Genomic DNA, 23,910 nt, shown 5'->3' on the forward strand with positions numbered 1-23,910 from the left:
TTTCCAAATTAGTATAGAATTCCCGATCTAAAATAATATAGACAAAGCATTCCCTTTGAAGTTTAGCGTTTCATGATTATGCCCTGAAGTTGGAATCAGGAAAATGGAGGAAACGGAAGACCTCCGAAAATATCCACGGACATTGGGTTTCTATTCACTTTCCACGGAGATCTCAAAGTACAATAAAAGTTGTTAAATGTCACCTGCCTAACCTGGTCCCATTTTTAAGGAACCTTTATTTCATCCTGAAAGACTTGTACAAGTTGATCCAGAAAGTAAGTTTCCGTTAGGTGGCAAACACCACATAGATGCATTGGCCGTGAAACATTTATTGCCGCAGATACAGCATAGGTAACAATAGTTTTCAAAATATTCACTACAGGAATTCAGACATATGTCATACCGTTGAATCAATTTTTGTATTCCGATGTCGTAAGTCAGCCGCCTTGGAGTGAAACCCGTGTACCTCTCAACATCCACCTGCAACTGTTCATCACTATCGAAATTTTTGCCGAAGAAGAATATCTTGAGTTGTAAGGAAACAAAAATCGCACGAAGCAAGATCCGGGCTATACGGTGGATGGTAAAAGACGTCGCAGTGGTACGACTGCACAAGATCAGTTGGCAAACTAAGCTACAAAGTCTACGAGAAAAATATGCTCTAGAATGAAAAGTGAAGAGTATAAACGACTTAAAGAGGGATGCAAAGTATATTTTCAGGAAGTTCACAATAAGTAGCGGCAGTAGAGAAAAGTGGAGGCTGAAAAAGTGATAAATTTCTTAAGACCACTACAGCCGGTCAATTTTTTCATCCGGTATGAATTTATAATCCAACTGCAAATTTGATCGTGCACAGTAGCGAGTGACATGTAATATCTGATCCATCCAACTTTTCTTTTTTTCAGTACAACAAATGAAAAGAGCTTTCTATGATTGTTGGTGTAGAAAAAAAAAAGTTCCCACGTACTATTAACAATTGGATAGAAGATATATGTTGTACCCATCTTAATTGTATTTAAATGGACTGTATTTTGATTATAATAATACAAACGAATTCTTTTGTGCACCACAAACTGGAACACACTATATCAATGATTAAAAACCTGCTTACATCGATAGGTTTTGCACCTCACGCAAAATCTAGAACGACAATGCTAGATTGCTTCGGTGAGTACCCAGTGTTTATTAAAATTCCAAAATGAAATTCCGTGACTTTTTAGTGACCTTTTCTTTACCAAATCATAACATTTCGAAACATTCTTAAGAGTGACTTTCACTGCGAATTAGGCCGAATTTTCATCCATGCAATAGAAGCGTGCCTTGCTTGCCATTTGCTAGCCGACCACCGACATTTTGGGTGGTGAATTTTGACGTTTTATAGAATAAAATTTTCCAATTTGTACTTATATTTGTACGGATAAAAAAAAAAAATCGTGACCCAAAAGCTAAATTTCGTGACATTCGTAATTTTCGTGACCGATAGACACGCTGGTACCGTGTTTACTCGCGTTACAGTCGCACCTTAAGTTTGAAGTAACACATTCGAAAAAAAAGTAAGAAAAAAACGCATAAAAGTTGCAGTCTCCGGGATTTTTGGCTGTGAGTGAGACTTTCTTAGAAATTGCTTACCTTACCGGAGTAAAAGAAAAAACTTTTCGTGTTTACTGACACGTAACACCGCGACCTATCTGTCAACTGACATCAGGCAACCTAATTCCATTCTCCATTCTGCGTGACCCCTCATAATATGACTCATCCTAGTATGACACCTGTTTACAATCACCTCATATGCTCTAACATTCCATCCCATTGCCTCGAAGGTTCCAACCATCTGGTTGTGATTTCAAAAATTACTTCCTGGTTGACAGACAGCCTCTGGCGCCAAAGCAACACAAACTTTGTTGCTACGCGACATTCATTTTTAATTCATTGACGTTTATCATTACGATAGCTGGAAGAGAGCGTGGCCTGGCCATTACGTGTTGGAGTGCGACTTACGGGAGCGGAAACTTCGATTTTGGAAAATTCTTTCTTGTGTGTTTTTGCTTGGACAGTAGAAGTTCAGAAAGAGCAGAAGTTGAATGACACCATTCCTCGCATAGTCGCAGTTGGATTTGTGCATTAAAAAATTGCTACAAAAAAGTTCTATTACGCAAGTAAATACGGTATATACGTTCACATCGTTTCTAGTATATATATATGATGCATGTTTTCTTAGAACAAAAACTTTGTTCCATACATTTCCTTTTGCAGGATTTCAAAGCATTGCACTTGTACTGAATTTCATCTATTTGCGTGTAACGTTGGAAAAATATCATTTTACATCTCTTGTGATTCCAACAACCGAAGTGTGGTACATGAACTGTGAATGTTATTGTTGAATGGACACAAGCACATAAATTTTAATTTGTTTAAATTTTGTATCCCTTCTCAGCACCGAGGATCTATGAGGAGTGGACCTACGATTTAAGGTAGAATACTAACCACCTTAATGCGTTCAATGCTCTTCGCTCTCCTGTTTGATGGTGAATAGTCATTTCTCAAAACTGGGACAATTTCTGTTTGGATGCAGTATTTCATGTCAAGTTTGATGGAAACATGAACTGTCTATAGTGGGCTTTACAAATCCTCGCAAAACATATTTTACTATTTTACTGGTAATAAAACCCAAGGAAGAAAACTTGTCACTGAATATGTTTTTTTCAAAAATACAAAAGGGCTGTGACTGCTGACATTTCTATTATCGGCGAGTTCATGGAAATACACTGCAAAAACAAGCTCAGGAATTCTATCATTCTACTTACAAATTTCTGTAATTCCTGAACTTTTATAGTTCCAAGCTTTCAACTCTCCCCTGAGTCTTGGTCATGCATAAAAACGGGAAGAAAAAGAATAGAAACATAAGGAATAAAAAGGAATGGATTTACCAAGGAAAGAGATGTTGAGGAAAAAAAAAAAACATCCAGTACGTCAGAGCAAACTAAAATATGGCAAGACTCAATTTCCGCGCATTTCTTGTTTCTTGTTTGCCAACTCATGTTATTTTTATTGCCATGCCAATGTGAAAATTTTGAATTACCGCCTCGTATTTGTCATTCAACCATCCCTTATTATTATTATTTTTTTTTTAATGAATAAATAAATTTTCAAGCGTCAGTCTCTCTATAACTTACAAAGAGTGAAAAATGGCTTGGCTGGACCAGAACTCGAACCCGGGATCTCCGCCATACCGTGCCGATGCGTTAACCACTACGCCACCCAGTCCGCTTCCCAGAATAGCCAAACACACACTCACTCCTGCCGTCGGTGCTCTCTACTCAGACCACATGGCTTGTACCACAGCCTAAGCAGCTGTGCTTGGACAATCCAGTGTCCATATATTGAGAGCACCTTTAACGGTTGTGATTTCATATATATTAAGTCGGTTGTTTTCTCCTTTCATTAATATATATATATATATATATATATCAGTCTCTACTTCATTTCTAGATCGAAATAAAATTTTTTTAATCTGCTTCAATGTGTTGAGTTGCTTTTAAATGTTTCCATAAATCTGACACCCTATTTTGTTTTTGAATCTAATGTGTTCCTTTACTTCTAATTTTTTTTATTTTATTTTATTTTTTTTTTTTTTTTTTTTCGTTTTACTTGTATAACTCCTGGCAACTGCATTTCGTAAATACCCGATTTTTCATTTAGGGGGGGGGGAGGTTTAAGGCTGTAAGGAAACCGTATTGTCTATAGATTCTATTTAAAGCAGAATACTTGATGGAACTTCCTAGTTTGAATGGGTACCCAGCTTCATTATTAAATAATTGATATAAACCTGAAAGTAACAAAGGATAAAAACAATTGATTGGATTGCCTATTTTCCGCAGATTTAGTTACCTGCTATTTGTTTCAATGTGTGAGCGATGTCAAGTGAAGTTCCGAACTATTTCTGATTACAACTCACTTAATACATATCACTTATTTAAAAACACATTACTACTTGATTTAAAGAGCATTATACTTTCGGAGCTGATGTAATGCAGTATTTCTATTGCTTTAGTAATTTCAATTTGACAGTTACCTAAAAGAGTAAGAAACGCTATGCACATACACACCGAGTACAAATTATATGACACCATAATAAATATTTCACCACCTGTACACTTCATACGATATACGTTGCTACCTGCTAACTATCCAGATTTAATTTTAGTGGCGCGATTAATCTTGATGAAACGAACAAATACTAGATTTTAATTGTGTCCAAGCGAATACGACAATCCACAAATTAATTCAATAAAATACGTACTACTTCTGCTAAGTGAAAGAAATATCCATTAAAATCATAATTTAATATAAATGTCTTAACTTTAAGGTTAATGTCAATTTGCTAGAAAATGATAGGTATTGGCACGACTTTTTCGCACTAAGAATTTGAAAATTTCGCGTTTCGTTTTTCATATTTCGCGTTTTGTCGCATTTTCCAAATGATGCTCTTGTAGATAAGATATTCCCCGAGTTTTACAATTGTTCCCTTTATTCATCGGTTACTACAGAAATAAAACATGATTTACCTAAACACGAAATACAATGAACAAACTGAATGAAAATCAGTAACTAACGCGCAACATGTTCTTTATAGCCGTGTCCGAATCGCCCAAAATGCACTGTTTAAGCCACGTTCTACTGATCCGTCAGCGGAAAACTGTTTTTAAATTAATGAAAGCGTATTTTTAAAATTTCGCGTTATTTCCCGTATTATTAGAAATTTCGCGCAAAGCTGCCAATTACGCGTTTTATCACGCAACAAAAACCAATGAAAATATACACAGAATATCATAAAACGTCAAGAAACTGATAATTACTTAATTCTGACGCATTTCGTCTTATCGCACATTGCGAAAAACTGGCGCCTCTAATGATGGGTAATCTCCCTTTGTAATTACTAACTATTTCTACTATATATAGTAAGTTCCCCAAAGAGATCACAAATTAACAATTTCACCGCTCCTAAATAGTATATATACAGTCATGGAAAAATTAATAGCAACTCTTTGGAACTTCACGCATTTATAAGGATTCTACCTAATCTGATTTTCACGAAGCTTTGCACCCTTTGTAAACTGCAGACTGTAGTGCAGAAATGTTGCCAACTAATTAAAAAAATGTTATATGTAATTTTGTGTTAAGAAATGAATAAACAGAAGGGAAGGGAAACAATTAGGTTAAAAATAAAGTGACATGGACCTGGGATAGAAGAATCAGGAAGTATTTTCTCTCGTTTGCAGTGGCGTACGCACTGCTCTCCTAAATCTTCGTACTACTATGTAAATGCAGACACACACCAGGACGAAGGGCAGAACGTTAAATTTCTTCTACCAGTGTAAATTACAACTAAAACTTACTATCCCAACTCAAGTTTCCTCTAGCTGAAAATCTATCTAAAATGGTGGGATTCAGAGCCACTATTACCGGTACATGACGACTTAAGTGACCCTACTAGCAGATCTATGGTTGGATGGATAGATTAAAGTTTATCATCCCCTTCAACAACAAGGCTTTATGATGGGGACCTACAGCCTAACGAGCAATCCGAACTACACGAACTCCCTCCGGAAATCTCCCGCCCGATGATGCGTACGCGAATCTCATAGCCACAAAGGAGTTAATTATCGGATCTAGAAACATGTGCAATTGTACACACCACTTCTATTCAAAATTGAGCTCTTGGGGGACCACGGTCGCTGTGCTAGAAAGTTCACCTCTGGAGCATGGGGTCCCTGGTTCGATCCCAGCTCGCGCCAAGTGAACCTTCTGCTGGACAAACACCGTGTGCGTTGGGTTCTCCCGTTTCCTCTCACTTTCTTCATTCCACCATTTCATTCATTTTTTCATCGTCGTCGTCTCCTTTAGCTTAGCCGGCATAACGTGGGACGTAAAACTCGTTTTAGATCTCATTTTATTTCATTTCAAAATTGAGCTCCTTGTATGTTTCCATTACATGCAAGCGAGTGTTTGAAACAAGCAATTGTTCATTCTTCAAGAACTTGAAGACTGCTGAATTTACTTATTTACTGAATCGAGAATTTATTATTCTCTTTCCTTTGTTATATGTAATAAAATACCTATAAAATATATTTTGAATCCTTGCTACTTATCCTTTCATTTGATATCTAACAGAAAAGTTACGCCATAAACAAATATCAGTCATGAGAGTATGAAGACTATCGACAACTTATTCATTAAATTCCAAGAAACTTTTTAGATTCTACATAGGAATAAAAAGACATTTAACATGCATATACTACCTCCTCTTAATTTCGCTGCAACCAGAAAGAAATAATAAGACTCAAAAATTATGAACATTCCTATCCATTATAAAATTATTAAATATTGAAGATATATATTTTGTCAATTCTGGTACCAAATATTCAGTTTTTGCATCTCTTAAGTGGTCATTTAATCTGATCGCATTTTAAAAAGGCGATATACGAATTATAACTGAAAAAATTATCCTCATATTACTTCGTAATGAATCAGTAAAGCATTTTTTATCCTTTTTAACTTCTCTCTATCCCCCCTCTCTTTTTTTCCTTTTTTTTAACTATTTCCTCATCTATTATGAAAGGTCAAACTATGATCTGATATACTATAAGGAACTTAATATCTTTAATAAGAACAACGAGAACACTTGATTTCTTTTTCTTTTTCTTAGCATATTTTTATGAAATGACACAACTGTTTGACAACGATTCTTTGTGAAAAACTGAAAAATAACTACAAGTTAGCAATACTGAAAGTGAGACTAATAACAGTTGATTCTTCCATAAGCAAAGAGTACACAAATGCAATATATTATGGTAATTAATGTATTGTTAAGGAATAGTAAGAACATTTAGGATCCGATTCAAAGTATGTATCTATATGGGATCGAAATCTTGAATCAAAATCGAATTTATAAGAGAAAACTGTTATTAAAAAATGACAAAACACGCGAAGTGCGCTCCACAATTTAAAGATGTCGCCCAAGGAAGCCAGCGGGTTACCTGCTGCTCCGAGTTATTCTGTTAAACATAAACAAGGCAAACCCGTAAGTGCAGAAGAAAAACAAATAGTTTATCAAACGATATCAACGTTCTTCAATTCACTTGAAGAAAATTAAGACTTAAGAAAATTAAGTAGCTAATTTTGATGTTCTCATAGAATAGTACATATACATTATTTATTTACTTACTTTGTAGTGCTGAAGTTACTATTTGTATGTTAGCATGCTATACAATGTAAGAAAGCACATCAAAAAAATGTACTTAAGGGGGAAAAGTACCAACAAATTTTCATGGATATGCGGTGTAATGATTTAGGTAATAGATGAAAAAGAAATAATCTCCCATAATGATAAATATGCTTGCTGTTACATATCGGAGCCATCTCTTTATCGTTCAGTTGATAATTTGACATAATTCATTGTAGTTTTATCTGTAATCACAATTTGGAGTAAAATAACAATGTTCAGTTGCTCTTAAAGGAGTGGGGATTATATACTATTGGATATTTTGCCCCCATATCGCTACGATGGTGTGAGAGTGAGACGAGTAATACACATCGCAGTGGCAGAAATGCATGCACGTGCTGCAGAAGAAATATTGCGGGAAACAATACGACGAAACAATTTCCTCTTCACCAATCAGCAAATAGTCGTGCTCGCACTGATACAACATCGAGTTACACGGTTTTTAAAGGGTGCGAAGGACTGTGAAAAACGCTTTAAATATGCAAAAGATACAATGATATATACATCAAATTAAAGGAAATTTTATATAGAATCCAAATCTACTCACAGAAGTTGCGTATCTTTACAACAATTGATGATATTCAACAACAAAATATGACGTCAATTATTAAGTGAAAGAAGCGAACCCAATTCATTTTGCTCAAGCTAATACTTGATTGGATGTCCACGCTTAGTAGTAACATCTTTGTATCGTTGTAGCATGGAGTTTATTAGTGTGTCTATTGAAATGCAGTGTTGCCAGACATCATTTATTGCTTGAATTAACTCAGCTCTCATTGTAGGATATCTTGCACGAACCTTATCCTTCAAAGCACTCTATAAATTTTGAATTGGGTTTAAGTCGGGCGAATTACCAGGCCAAGGAAGTTAGGTGACATGCAGTAAGGACAGTATATAGTCTCTTGTAACTCTGGCACAATGACGGGGTGGAATCGTCTTGAAAAATAACGGAACTACCGTTGAATAAATCTCTACCCACAGGTATCATTGTCGTTTGAAGAATATGTTTAAGTTTGTGCATTAACAACACCATCACAAATGTGAATTTTACCAATTCCACTAAAAGAAAAACATCCCCTAATCATTACACTGGTAGAGTACCTGAAAGTTATTTTTATAGACTTAATGAGACGTTTGCTGCTGTTTATTTGCCAAAATCATCTCGATTCGTGGAGCCAATGTTGAAACTGCAAGACAGAGCACCAACAACTCCCAATCGTCTCCTGCATTGTGACTGCAGACAGCACAAAGTTGTTTCATGTAAATGAAAACATCATTATAACTTCAAAGCTTTTCTGTACATTTCTTCACTCTCAAGATAACCAAAACTGACTTAATGACTTCTTTCAAATCTATATTGAAGGTTATAGCAGAAGGAAGCTTCATGCATGACACTATACCATGTCACAGGTCAAAGCTATCACCTGCAAAGGACCAGCTAAATAATTTTGCGGACCGCTGAATCAAAACCACTGAATTCAAGAACGTAGTTGGTTGATTTGGAGTTCAGTGTCACATTTAGCACCATGGTTATATGAGACATGGACTTACTGTTTAACGTGGGATCCGAATAGGAGAACTGCACGTGTCTGTGCTGCCATTTTACTAGCAACAATTCCATCAACAATGCCTTTTACGGTTCACAATACAACAACAATTGTAATTGCGTACTGGTGTTCTGTTCAAACTTATACATCAGAGACTGGCTCTGTATATTCATTGTACTTTTAACAGACTTGTACTTCAGCAGACAGTAAAAAAAGAGACGATCATATATACTCATCCTCCCACAACTATGTCCTATAGACTACATAAAGCGAGTGATTAACTGAATCTGATTAATAACAGAACAACTGGAAGAACGAAAATGGAAAAAAAAACAAAACGTAGTCACGATGTCTATACGACAAATTTGGTTGGGATCGAATCACAGCCTTTTGGCAAAGCCCCGTTCAACTATCGAGCAATCGTGCCCCCAAAGTCGACATTTTCTATACTTTTATTGTAACGATATGTGCAATTTCTATTATAATGAAAACTGAAACAGGATACTTTGAGTTCTATTCGATATGAGTTGTAGATCTTGAACAGAACAGAACAGATGATCACTAACTCAAATTTCGTTGGACTTCTTTCCAATATTTTACCACATCACCGTTTGTAACTATACGCTATATCATAATCTAAATATATCAATTACACCATACAATTTATACTGATACAATATTTGAATCAGAAGCAAATCGATCAATACTACCGAACTTGATGCACAAGTAGAATTCATCCACTTCTTACCTTTGACATAGTTTCTGCGTCCGGCTCTTCTTGTGGGTCTGCCCAATCGACAATTATATCACAACCCCACACTTTTATCCTTCCCGTACCAAGCCTACGTTTTGCTAATGACGCAGCTTTATGTGATTCGTATTCCAGGAAACAAAATCCACGATTCTTCTTCTTATCGTCCGGCGAACTATAGATGATAACTTCTGTGAGACCAGCTGTGATAAAAATAAATTATGTTATGCAAGATAAATCTACAAAAATACAACTATCAAATTAACAAAATTCTAGCAATAGCTCCATACTTTAGTGGAAGTTAACCTTAAAGTTGTGGAGGAGTACCCACACTGTGGATACGTCACCAAAAGTGTGCTCTTGTAAAACCTGTGAAGAGAGCACTGTATCGCAAGCACCGAAACAAAAGCAGAGGTGCCACAACCACAACTGAAAACTATATTAAAATCATTATTCAAAATAAACTTCAAAAATTTATGTTTTTATAATGATTAAGTTAAAATTTAATGATGCACTTGCTTGTTCTTTTACGATCATTGAATCCAAACGAAAGGGGAATCTCAACTTACGTGCATGTTTGGAAAACTCTTCAAATAATTCATCCCGATCTCGATTCTTTGGTATATTTCCCACAAATAAGCGATGATTGTTATAAGAAATGGTAACGCCAATCTTTTTGCCTTTTCGAATTTCATAATCATTGAGCTGTAAAAACAATGCGAAGATATTGATAGCCAATTAGTGTGTATATTGGGGGGATGGATGGATTATGACTGTGTTTTATGTCTGAGAGACTGTGCGGATTTATTGGAGTGGATGATGTTGAATTTAGCCAAAAGAACCAACTACTACTTCCAAAATTCTAGTTTACAAATACGAATGTGCCTACTACATTAGCACCAAAATCTAATCTACCAAAATACACATTTCAACTCATCCACTCACAACTAGTCCAGAGCCAACTCTACACTACAATACTTAACTCCTGGAATCTTCTTCAACTTTACCTGTTAATTTACCAAACTCTTCCATAATCTCCTCTTTGCCTTTAGACTTTGGAATGTTGCCCACAAAAAGACGCAGATTCGGAACACTAATGTTTACTTTCAGAGTCTTGCCAGGTTTGATTTCATAATTATCAAGCTGTGGGATGGAAGAAAACACAACATGCCAAATTTTGTGAATGATACACGAACAATCGATCAAAAAAGAAAAATTTAGGAAAGACAAATTTTGAATTTGAATTCGCTCTTCAATGCATAGTACATCTTCACTACATTACGTTCTGCTTTGATTGCAGCATCGTTTACTGACTTTTAGAATAATTACACGGAAATTTTGTTTTAAAAAGACGCTGTTTCTTTGAACCGAACTTCAAAATAATTTTAATAAAATTTCAAAATTTAGATATTGAAAAAAATAAGAAATTTATAATTTAGATGTTGAAAAAATTACGACTACGTCAAAAATATTGTTTTAAAAAAATCACCCCAACTACAGGATACTGAAAAAGGTTTGATAGTGTAAAATTTTGAATTATAGGGAACCTACTACGCTCAGGATACTTCTTACGTCCATACAAACCCAGCTTCCGCCAACAGAGCCATAATATGAGTTTGAATACCAATAAAACCCATGCACCCAAGTCCCAATTTTGCCATTCTGAGCAAAGAGGAGACCTGGAAGCAGCAAATACAACCTATCTAAACGTTTAAACAATAGTAAAAACACAACGCTTTAATCTAGCATAAATATGTATGTATATGTATAAAAATATAGAACACAGTTGTAAAAGTAACACCATACGATATCCTGAAGATTTCAAACTCACTAGCTCTGTAGCTAAAAGCTTATTCAATAGTTATTGTTCTTGAACAGCTAATCCCTAAAAGAATCATGCCTGTTAAAAAGATGCCCTATTATCCTTACTGTACATATGAATAAATTACACTGCCTTACACTTATATGTTCTAAAGATAATTTACCTCCTTCACTGCCTCCTGTGCAGCATCTTTCGTAGTAAAAGTAATAAATGCGTAGCCTCTATTGAGGCCTGTCATAGGATCCATCATTAATCTTAAGTCCCATATTGTCCCACATTTTTCGAACAGTGGTATAAGCTCGTCTTCGTACATATCCTTGGGTATTTTGCCGCAAAATACCTACAAAACAAAGGAAATTTAGTTAACTTTTCACTAGAATTTCGCCTTTCACATAGCACTATCGACATATTCTCAACTTTTCCAACGATCTGACATTACTGAACTAAGATACTTAACAAATATTAGACTTTTTATATTTCTTTCTGAAAAAGAGAAAGAACTTTATTTTTACCTTATTCAATGTTTCGAGCTGATATTTCCATATGTCAAGATCACAAATTCGAACCAATTACTAATTGTGTTACTCCTAGTACGTATTTGATGCAAAATCAAGATTCCAAAGTAGTCTATAGAGGACTCGGCAATACAGTTTCATTGTAGCTACAAGTCTCTGAATATAACAGGGTGAGAACATAGTTCGCATAGAAAGTAAGTCTGGGACATACACTATGTGGTTCTATTCAATAAAGAAGAATTACGTAGATCAAGCAAATAGGAGGAAAATCTAAGTACGGGTTGTGCTTCCCCGACAACAAACATTTGAGTAACCCTAAGCCACTAAATTAAGTACATTTTTCATTATACACTTACTCGAAAAGTATTCGTACAGTTCCAGGTTTCGTATAATTAATTTCAATGGTATTATTCATATCAAGGATGTACAGTGGACGATAAAATTTCTTGCATTAGTGTATACATTAATGAATATATTAACTAAGTGTCTTTCAAATATAAGCTACTTTCTCTGTAACAAAAAAAATAAATAAACCTAAATTTGTACGTGGAAAAAGTATTCGTACAGCTGACATATTCAAAAAATTAAGTCATAATAGCATCACTTTTCAATTGATTAATATTTTGCAGGGTTCTTTTTAGCAGCTGTAATTGCCTGAATTCTTCTGTAAATGAGAACGAGTACGTTCGCTGTATTTTTAGGTGAAATATTGTCACATTCTTCCAATAAAATATTAGAGAACTGCTATCTCAGAAATACCCCTGTATTTCATATTTTGGCAGGGTTGAAAAAAAATTTTTTTTTTTTAAAAAAAATCATAAAAAACGTTTTTTATGTTTAAAACATTTTTTTGTTTAAAACGTTTTTAACGTTTAAAACAAAGTACTTTGTTTTAAACAAGAAAAAAACATGTTTAAAACGTTTATTTTGTTTAAAACAATAATCAACATAAGCATATATATTACATTTTTACACTCTTAGGTACTGCTTGCCATCTATATTCAACCGCTATATCAAATTTCGGGAACTTCCCTAATCTCGATCCGCCCAAATGTTCAATTCCGGAGAAAAAATCGGGATTTTCCCGATCTCCGTTCACAGAATATGTAGTTTGGTTTCTTTGTGTTACGTTCTACTGGTCGTCTGCATTCTTAATCTTTAAACTCCCATTGACGCAACTGCTGTGTCAGGGCTTTAAACCTCAATGGCTCAGTCTTAAACCTCAAATTAAGGCTGGAAGATGGTTTTGGTACTAATTTATTCCTAAAAGATGCAACTTTCCTGGTGTGCATTTTATGTATGTGGGAGGAGGGTAAATATCGTGGTTTTTCTTTTTTTTTTTCAACAGTTTTTTGGGGGCCGTTCCCCCTCTTGGGGGATAGATTCATAAAAATTGTTACATGAAGCAATGAAGTAGGTTACTACATGGTAATATCGTGTTTTTGTACCAGGGTTTTCTGGTTTAAACCAAAAAACGAAAAATGTTCCTAAAAGTGTAAGTGTTTGTAAAATCTTGATGAACACACGTTTGTGGGTTATCACGTTTCACTCCCGTATATTATTCGTATTATATTCAGACCTAAATTCCCCATTCATTACTCAAAAAGATTATACTGCATAAGCAACTTTTTATATATATATATAAGTTTATAAATGTTTGTTTTGTGATTTTTTTGTAGTTGTTATTATTGTTTTTATTTAATTGCAATCAAAGAAAAATTCTAAATATTGTTTCGTTTTAATGTTTACTATTGATAAAATACATCGAAATGCCGTACTTTTTGTGTGGGGGGAGGGGGGTCAGACCCCACGAGAGACATTTAGTGAAATGAGAAGTCTCTTTGGTATTTATTTATGTATAAATGAGTCTGAGCCAAAGTGGACTCAAATAATTCGTATCTTTATTCACTTTTCTTACTAATATGCAAATTAAGTCGTTGTATTTCTTTAATTTGGACCAATAAAAGTTGCTGTTAACTAACTCGAACTAAATTAGTTCTTCTGTACTCCGTAGTACTTTGAAATTGTCCATATGTAATTCTGTATAATGCTTTCACTTGTGCAACTGTTTATCTTTTTGTCCTTCTGAAATGACTCTTGACAGTTATATTAAGAAGCATGTAAAGATCAGTACAACGTATTTTTATCAGGATTCCTTCGTGAGTGAGTCGGCAGACGTATCGCATTTGTGGCCAATTAGTCCTGGTTCCGAGTTCAAATGGAGGACAATTTCTCTCGGATGTAACTCGAGAAACGATTTTTATTCCGCTTTAAGCTTATGTGATCCCTTCCAGCATAACCCGGTAGTTGCATAATAACATCAAGGCGAAACAAACTTATTTCTGTCCATATATGATATGAATATATAGAGCAAATCATTTAAACCAAAAGAACCTGGTTTAAACCAAAAAAACGTTTTTTTTTTTTGTTTTTTCAATAAAAACCATGGTTTTTGCCAACCCTGATTTGTACTTCTTGCTTATTATGGGGAGCAGGGAGGGGACAAAGTTAGCCAATTTTTGGAGTTTCAGTTTTTTGACGCAAATTACATTTATTTTTACAACAAACATCAATAGCTCAGTCCTTGATTAAGCTAGAAAGGTGATTTGGTACCAAAGTATTTTGAGAGATAAAGCTTTCCGTCACTTGCATTTTATGTATATACGGGGTACGTATGTACGGCCGAGAGAGGGAGGATGAATTTTTTTTTTTTTCATCAGGTTTTGGCGGGTATTCTTCCCCTCTGTGTGGTACATCCATAAAAATTGGTATGTGAAGCAATGAAGTAGTCCCCTACATGATAGTAACCTGTATGTGTACTTGTTGTTTATAGAGGAAGAGGGGGTCAAATTTGGTTAATTTACATTTATTTTCGGGACGGTCCCGTATAACACAAGATATATTTCACTGAAGTGGTCTAGAAGCATAATTCTTGTTCGTATACATGATGTGTGCAGCAAAAATGATTTGCATATGGACGTGGTACTATAGTGGGGGAGGGGAGAGAATGTCTAATTCAATGAATGTTTTTCTGCGCATATTTTCTTAAAAAATATTTCCTACATAAAACGAATTCATTACGCAATGGCAGCAATGGCTACCATTTCTTATATTATTGTCACAAGTATGTGGCCTACACATTAGCATCATTTTGTCAGCGCAGGTAACTGCAAGGGTTGCCAGGACCCCGCAAAGTCAATATTTTCATATTTTTAATGATTTTTTATGTCTGTTCTTTTTCTACGAATACGGCGGGAATTTGACGCATATTATCTCGTTGGAAGTTGTGGTCTATAAGCTTTTCAATGGTGTATATCTCATGAAATGTTCAAATACTTCACTTGAACTTCTGTTGGTTTAGTTATAAGCACACTGATGTGCAGAATTTCGTTCAGTAATTGCTGTTATAATAAGAATATAACTCTGCTTGTAATTTCCTCCATGCACAAACCCTGCGGAGGATGGGTTGTTTGTTAGAAAATTAAATTAGCTTCTTCAATCTGATATTTTAGTTGTTTTAAACATGTCCAACCAGCATCGAAAAAAAACACGTTTAAAACAATTTGTTTAAAACGTTTAAAACAAACTGAATAAAACAACAGCCCTCGTTTTAAACATGTTTTAAACACTTGTTTTAAACATTTTCTTTTAAACACTTGTTTTAAACATTTTGTTTTAAACATATCAACCCTGTATTTTGGTCAAAAACTTCCCATAAATGCCCTATGGGATTCATGTCTGGTCATTACGTGCGTATATAAACTTGTTTAGGTACACTATTCGTACCCACATCCTTGTATTCTGTGTGCTGTTTTGGATCCTTATCGTGCAAAATATGAAATCATTATTGAGACTCGTTGTTGCAGTTCTTTGCCGAAGATTGCTACTTAAAATATTGATATAGTTCCTTTGGTTCATCGATCCTTCTACAAAAAAAAAAAAAAAAAAAAAAAAAAACTGACACCAATAGCACTCACTGACCGCCGAACAAGCATTGATCCTCCAATATGTTTCACTATGGGAATACGATTTTTGGGATCGATCTCTGTACTCTTCATTCTTTGCATAGTTTTTCCCCTATTTGACCCAAACAAGTTGTACTTAACTCTCGTCGATGAAAATAACTTAGTTTCAAACGTTAAAGGGCTTATTACGCCATTCAGAGGGAATTTTATGCGCTCCTTGCAATCACTGTTAATCCCCTAGTTTTGTTTCTTTGGATACGTCAATTATATCATGCTGTTTTCAACACATTCCTCACACTACCCAATGAAATATTTACTCGTCGTCTCTGCAACTCATTTGCAATCTTTGGCACTACTATATTGTTGTATCTATTTGATAGTTCTTCTGGATGACCACTCCTACGTTCGTTTTTAATCGACTTCGTAACGTTGAATCAATCTAATATCAACTGCAAGAACTGAGAGAAGTTGTTCCACGGTTTTAGATATTTCAGTCTATTTGTGAACCCTGATAATTTTCCTTTTATCCTCCGCTGTTTCTTTTCCTTTGTGCCTAATCTTATCTTTTTCTAAACGTTTGTGGTGAACGGACACCGCGGAAAAGGTTGATACTTCTGTCAGCAACTTTCTCAAGCACCAATGCAAGAGTGATTATACTAACAGTGCTTGGCAGATCTTCACTACTAACATAACTACGGTGTACGAATACTTTTTCGTCGAGAGTAAACATGAAACCGGCCAACTATACTGAATAGGTGGCGCAACTGGTGAACTAATGGTGTAAGATATTGTGGAGCTACATGCACAGGGTTCATATATCACCTCAACTTAATTTACTCGTGAAACGGTCATTCTTAAAAAATAGTAGCTGCACGAATACTCTTTCGAGTCACTGTGTAAGAGTACCAATATCTGATTGTTCTACCGAAACAAATTCATCAATACCTCGGAGGTGAGACTGGGACAAGATAAAATCCTACTGTAAATCAACGTGAAAATGAAATTTTGGTTTTACGTTAACATTATGATCAACAGGCTAAACGTGACAGATGATCAGTGAAAGTGAATTGTTAAGAAAGAATTGGTGGAACGAAAATAAGAGAAAACACGGGTATAGTCGGGACGTTCTATTGGTCTCCAACCGGCTTTCTTTGTACTCAAGCAGAAAATTTACCCTAACCCCTCATAAATACTCTAAATAAACCATAAACGGCACGTGTTTGATGTCGAGATGATACGTTGCCATCGCTAAACTTGGATACATAGTGTAATAATAATAATACAATCATTAAAGGAATTCATTAATAGTATGGACAGGGACGGTCAAGGACGGATTTCTGGAGGAGGCAGAGAAAGATTGTACTTATTTCTCATTGTGCTTTTGCGGCACTGATGCCTTACGTGGACAGGAGAAGGAAAGGGGCGAACCACTTAACATGTTTGCTTCGTACAAGTGTTATCGTTATGAATATTAACAATATGCTATATTTAAGAGTAAAATACGCACATCATGAAAGTAATGATTGATTTTTTTCTCTTCATTACTACATATCCAAATTGAATTCAAATTAAATGAAATATTTCAGTTTAACGTCCCACAACTATACCCTTCAAGCTAAGGGAAACGGAAGAAGAAGGACGCAACGAAAACAAAAGTAACCAAAAAAACTAGATAAATCTGTCTTTCTGCGAAGACTACTGAAGAATCAGTAACCAAAAGGGTGAAAATTGCAACATCGCTTATTATCCCTCCCGTGTAACAAAGAAACATGGTTTTCTTCAATGGTGTTCCGCTTCCTTTAACGCCGCTTGGGGAAGGTTTGAGCGATTTCACTTTACCTTACGGAAACCCACCACAAACATTCCTCGTACCAGGAGTGATTGGTCTCTATTGTTAATGTCACCATGCCCTCTAGACCAATGTGAATGTGAAAGCCCGTACATAAATCAGCTATCACCGTATGCCTCTGTAGATTAATTTATTATTAATTATTTATTTTTAGTTTAACGTCCGTTTCAGCAGCGAGGCTATATGAGACGTGGACCCACTGATTAACGTGGAATCCGAACCACGTGGGCTCCCGCCGGGAATCGAACCCGGGTCTCCCACGCCAAAGGCGCGTATGCTAACCGCTTAGCCACAGAGGAGCTCTATGCCTCTGTAGAGTTGAAATATAAATTTTCTCCGATTGGCAGAATCAAGGCAGACTGAAGCATGGAAATATGGTAGAAATACGATTTTCATGGTAAGCAGGGAGATAATGCAACTGGTAAGGATTTTTATAAGTAATAAACGCCATTCCAAACATTCTTTAAATAAAAATCACTTATTTATTCAAATAAATAAATATGACAAAAATAGAATTTCTGCTTAACATTTGAAGATAAGAAAAGTAGGTGCCAAACTTGTTCCCTAAGTTCTGACGGATGAACAGAAGGCACAGCACCTGGCCGTTTGTGAAAAAATGCTTACGATCCCCGTTCTTTGGATAAGGTAGTTACTAGTAATGAGACCTGGGTCTGCGAGTACGATCTAGAAACAAAGCAAGTGCGGAGTAGTACACCTCATCTCCATAGCACAAGAAAGCTCGCATGAGCAAGTCACGAGTAAAAAGCAAGCTCATTGTTTTCTGCGATGCCAAAGGACTGATCCACAAAGAGTTTGTTCCTGCCGAACAAAGTGTCACAGGTCCGTCTTACGCTGGAGTGCTCCGCCGCTTGAAGGATCGAGTTCACAGGGTTTGCCCAGACATCAAAGCCCACGATAATACGCCTCTTGCACGTAGCTTGTCACCGCCGAGGTTTTGGAGCAGTTCAACGTGGCAAAACTGCCGCATCCACCCTACGGCTGCGACCTCACTTTTGTGAAATTTTTTTATAAAACCCAGTAAACGCACAAACTTACATTGAGTTGCTACTGTTTCTTCCATATATCCAGGTTTACACTGAAGTGAATTATCAACGTAATATATATATATATATATATATATATATATATATATATATATATATTGTAAAACCTCACTATGTAGCATATATGTAATAAAATGTAACTGTAGTAGTTTAATTCTTACAAGACTTGATAAAGAAATAATGGCAACAGAACTAATGAACATATTTAGGTACTACAAGAGAAGCAATCCAACTAGATCAGAATTATCGACGCAACTGAATATCGGAAAAATCATCGTGACATCCGTGAGAGATTATCATCATTAACTGAGAGAAACGTGTTTGAAACACTCCAATGAGGACAAAAACCTCTCAGCGAATACAGAAATTATAATATTACAATAAATGTTATTAATAAGTTACTTGTGCAGGGTGCCCACAAACTTTGTATTACTAACAAGTTTTTGAAGTTTACGTCCCAACGAAGTCACTGTTTACATAAAAAGCACTTCTCAGCGTATATGATCAGCACTAACTCAGTATAAATATCTATACTATTTCTTTCTTCTCAGTGTCCGTGCCAATGAACTCCCAATACTACCAGAATCAGCAATGGTAGTTTCAAGAAACTGATAACTTGCCATTTCTAGTAACATACTTATAAAAACTATAAAATTTAAATTATAAATGGTGGATTGCAAATGCAGGCAGGCTGGGGGTGCCAGGGTGATGTCACAAATATCCATCATATTGAAACATACTGTTCTAGATACAAAATGCTTTCTTTTCTTCGAAAAAAACAACGTTGGACCGACTTAGGCCGCTTCAAAGTGCGAGGGCCATTTTGTCAAGTTTTGGAGCCAAAAATTGTAAACGGCTGTTCTCAGGAACTATAAAAAATATTTCAGTCAGGTTTTTTGTATTTGAAAGGTAATGGAAAGACCTTGCAAATGCATATACAACGACAGTTATATATAGCATTTGGGGTGTGCAATTACGGAAAATACAACAAAGCCCCCTTTTGGATCCTCAATATCTCTAAAAGGCCACCAATGTAATTTGCACGACAGTTACAGCAATACCTCACGTTGTACATGTACATCTATAAATTACAGAGGGTGTACTTTCCTGGTTTCAGTTTACAAACGATTTCCATAAGCACAATTAGAAGCTGAAAACTGTAAACAGAATCGCAATTTGTCAGAAGACAAACGTGATTGCAGCAGGGTGTTCATGGGTAAACAATATACAAAGTGTAAATTCAAACCAAACAAAAGGTAAAAACAATATTATATACCTATAAATGATAAGAGCCCACAACGAGAAAACAGTCATACATGCTTATATAACATGCTCATCTATGGGTGTATATAAGGCATATTCACGAAATCTTTTCTTTCTTTCCATTTCGAATTGCTGGTAATTGTGTCTGTGGTCAGTTGTGTGTTGTTAAAAAGATATCTATAAGTGGAGAAACAATATTTTCCAAGAAAAGAAGAAAATGTCCTGACTTCGAACAGATGGCAGCGTTAGTCTCTGTTCAGACGAGCAAAAAACTCGGTTGCAGACCCGCGCGAGCCGGAAATACAGTGGTTCTTATCATTCATGCCACACGAGCAGACTTTCCCGCGCGACTCTGCTGCGGACCCGCAGCGGGCAAACATTGAGTTGCGGGGACTGCTGGCTTGCAGCGAGTCCGCACAGGTGTAGCGGGTCGCCAAACCATTGCTGGCAATGAGGAAGCCACACGAAAAGACTTTCCCGCGCCCGCAGAAATGGAGAGCGAAGAACTGGACGTAGAACTATTCATTAACGAAATACAAAAATATTCCGAGATATGGAATTTAAAGTGTGAAAAATATCGAGACAGAAATAAAAAACGAGAGGCATCGAACAAGGTGTGTGAGAAGAAGAAAAAGCAGCATTGATATGTATTATTACATTTTAATGTAAGAATCTAACATTCATGTTGTGTTACTAGTGACATAGTAACACCTTAAAACTAGAATCAAGATATCGTTAAGTCTTAATTGTTTTGTTTTTCTTTTTGCTTTGCTTCTGTTTATCAATCTTTTGTCTGTGGTTGTTCCTGACCTGACCTTCCCTTTTTTTCTCCCTTTTTCATTTACTTATGAAATAAAGGATACGAAAATATAAAAACTAAACATTCCCACAGATGATACCTCGTCGGTTTTGTATGCTCAAGGCACCGGCTGAGAAGTAGTAGTAGTAGTAGTAGTAGTAATAGTAGTAGTAGAAATAGTAGTAATAGTAGTAGTAATAATAATATTATTATTTACATTTGATTTTTGTTTCGCATCCCGTTTTAGCAGCGAGGATATGAACACTTTATTGTAATATTAACAATAGACAGCAAATAGGTTTGGAGAACCCGAGCCTCTATTGTTAATGCAGTTCCTTGAAATTTCTTGTATCACTCATTCCGGAATGAATGGTCACTTGTAACAGAGCATTATATTTTATGTCGAGGTCACGTATTATACAGCCTCTGTGCTGAAAAGGGACGCTGAAGTTTAAAACAACCATCAACATAATAGCAGAACAGAAAAGAAAAATAAAACTGTTTTTCGGCTGACAATTCGTCGTCCATTATTAACGTATTAAATTTTAAAAATATTAGATTTAACACGAAAATTAGTTGAACATCAGGGTATTCATGAGGTTAAAAAAAAAAAGCATGCTGGATGCGTAAGAAAAATATTATTGGTTCTCGTATAATTGTTAATATTGTGCACATTGCTGCTATTTTAGAGACAGCAACTGAATGTTTCTTGACAAACAACTTAAAACCATGCCATGAATCTCTACCTACGTAGCTTACAAAATAATAAGCCCATCTTTTTGTTTTCGTTTGCTACATTTCCTCCTTGTGGTGTGCTACATATATTCGTAAAATATTATTATTCATATAGTTATTCGTAAAATATTTGAGCCACTTTCCCTCTGATCATTGCATTTCAATACAAGTGTAATTACAAAACCCCATTACATACTCCACTTAGACTGTAAATAAATAAGTGGATATTTCTATATTATATAAATGATACACGAAATGATATTCCACTTTTAGCTGTGGAATATACGAAAGCTCTGAAACTTCCATTGTTTTATGTAAGAGTTCATATTTGGAATTCACATCTTTAACTTAAGAGGCTCTCACACACGACACTGTGTGAATAAATAAAGGGAAATATTACAATTATAAAAATATTCCCCTTTTCCCACCCTAGAAGTGGACTATTCGGAAACACTAAATCCAATATTTTTATTTAAGACTTTACATTCGGAATTTCACATCTCCAATTTAAGCGAATCCTCACATTGAACACTTTCTCAATATATAAAGGGAAATTTCACTACTATAGAAATGAAATCTTACGAGTTTACGACCCACGCTTATGCAGGGTAGGTTAAAGGAAACGGGAGAACCCGAGAAAACCCAAGCACATGGTGTTTGTCCACCACAAAGCCCACTTAACGCAAACTAGGATCGAACCAGGGTAGCACCAGGTGAACGCACTACCACTGAGCCACCGCGACCCCACTACTATAGAAATCCCCTTCTCCTCTTCAAGAGAAGAAAAAAATCAAAAACGCTGGAACCTGTGCTTCATTATTTTCATTTAGAGGTTTATATTCCGAATTTTACATCTCCAACCGAAGCGAATTCTCACATTCGGCTCTTTGTGAATAAAGAGAAATTTTACTGTTACTGAAATGCCTCTCTTACCCTCTTAGGAGCGGAATATTTGCAAATACTCAAAAGACGTATCTAATTTTAATTTAAAGTTGCCAACATACGCCAAAAATTGTAATTAGTCAAGCTACTAGACGCTAACAACTGAAAATGTCTATGAATAGGTCCCGAATTTCTTACTTTCTGCATTCATACAAACGAGAGTTAGTTAACATAATTCGCTTACATTTAATATAACAGCTAAGATATGAATTGGTGGTATCGGAAGTCTCATGATAGTACCTTCTGCTTTATCACTTAACTTCTGCTTTATCGTTAACAGTTAATCAAACGAAGTGCTGATCATGCGAAAATAATTTAAAGAAATTCTGTTCGTCATTGCGTAAATCAATATACATGGAAGACAACTGTAGCTGAAAATAAACTGTTTTCTATGTTAGGCTGAAAGGCCCGCCCGAGTTCGTTGCGAGCCCGCAGCAGACTTTTCTGCTCGTCTGAACTGGTTAGTCTGTGACGCCCGCCCGAGCCTTACTGAGAATAGACTGGAAAAACGAGACACTAATGACGATACCTTTGTTTCTTTTAACTGTTACCGTCGATACTCGGACATGCATGCTATGCGGACTGATGATGATGTTCTGAAACTGAAGTATGTGTAGAATCGTCGGAAAGTACAGTGAGTAGATAAGAAAAAGGTAATATGGGAAGAGAAATACGAGTGTTACGTGATGGTACACTTACAGTGATAATAAGGAAGAGACAGACATATTGAATGCAACAATATTTAATCTTACAATGAATGAGTCTTTTGAAAACATGTTTTGTCAGGGCAGAAAGAAGGAAAAGCTTATGTCAGCAATTGGCAACACAATTGGCGACTACTACAAGTGCACAGTTAGCGAAACTCTATGAATCGATATTGTATCAACTACAGCGAATGATTCGGAATCGGCAGAATGTGAGCAGTGTGCAAATGGTTACAGAATATCACAGAATCCTTTGGTGCATACAAGTCGTATCATGACAAAGTGCAGCTATTGATAACACTGGTCGACATGGGTTTTGATGTTTGGAAACTAATTGCCATTTTGAACAACTATTTTGATACTGATCCCAAAACTATGTTTCTTTTGTTCCCATCACCCAGTTTTTCTATTTTTACCCGGTAGATGGCAGGGGGCATAATATTACAATAATGGATAATTTAGACATTCAAAGTTTTGTTGTAAATTCTTAAAAGTAACCGAAAGAAATACGTAATTTTTTGCTGTTATAGCTAGTCTCATTAACTGATGTAATAAAGTGCAATTTTTTCATGTATCATATTACTTAATGTAAGAAATCACGTTAAGTGTCACGTAAACAATTTATGTATACACAGCTCTAGGATCTGTTTTGATCAAGTTTCTCTGCGGTTT

General features: G+C 35.7%; 1 protein-coding gene across 1 annotated transcript in view; it reads right to left on the reverse strand.

Moving 5' to 3' along the window:
- Window positions 1-23,910, reverse strand: part of Syp (synaptotagmin binding cytoplasmic RNA interacting protein) — a gene marked incomplete in the record, with an annotated part of 142,266 nt that overhangs the window by 73,038 nt on the left and 45,318 nt on the right. Inside the window, 3 exon segments of the mRNA XM_081728978.1 lie at window positions 9,578-9,783; window positions 10,588-10,723; window positions 11,566-11,742. Coding sequence (XP_081585104.1) covers window positions 9,578-9,783; window positions 10,588-10,723; window positions 11,566-11,742 — 519 coding nt within the window.

This window comes from Thermobia domestica, chromosome 10, assembly GCF_964235325.1.
Source record: "Thermobia domestica chromosome 10, izTheDome1.hap1.1, whole genome shotgun sequence".
Classification (NCBI taxonomy): Eukaryota; Metazoa; Arthropoda; class Insecta; order Zygentoma; family Lepismatidae; genus Thermobia; species Thermobia domestica.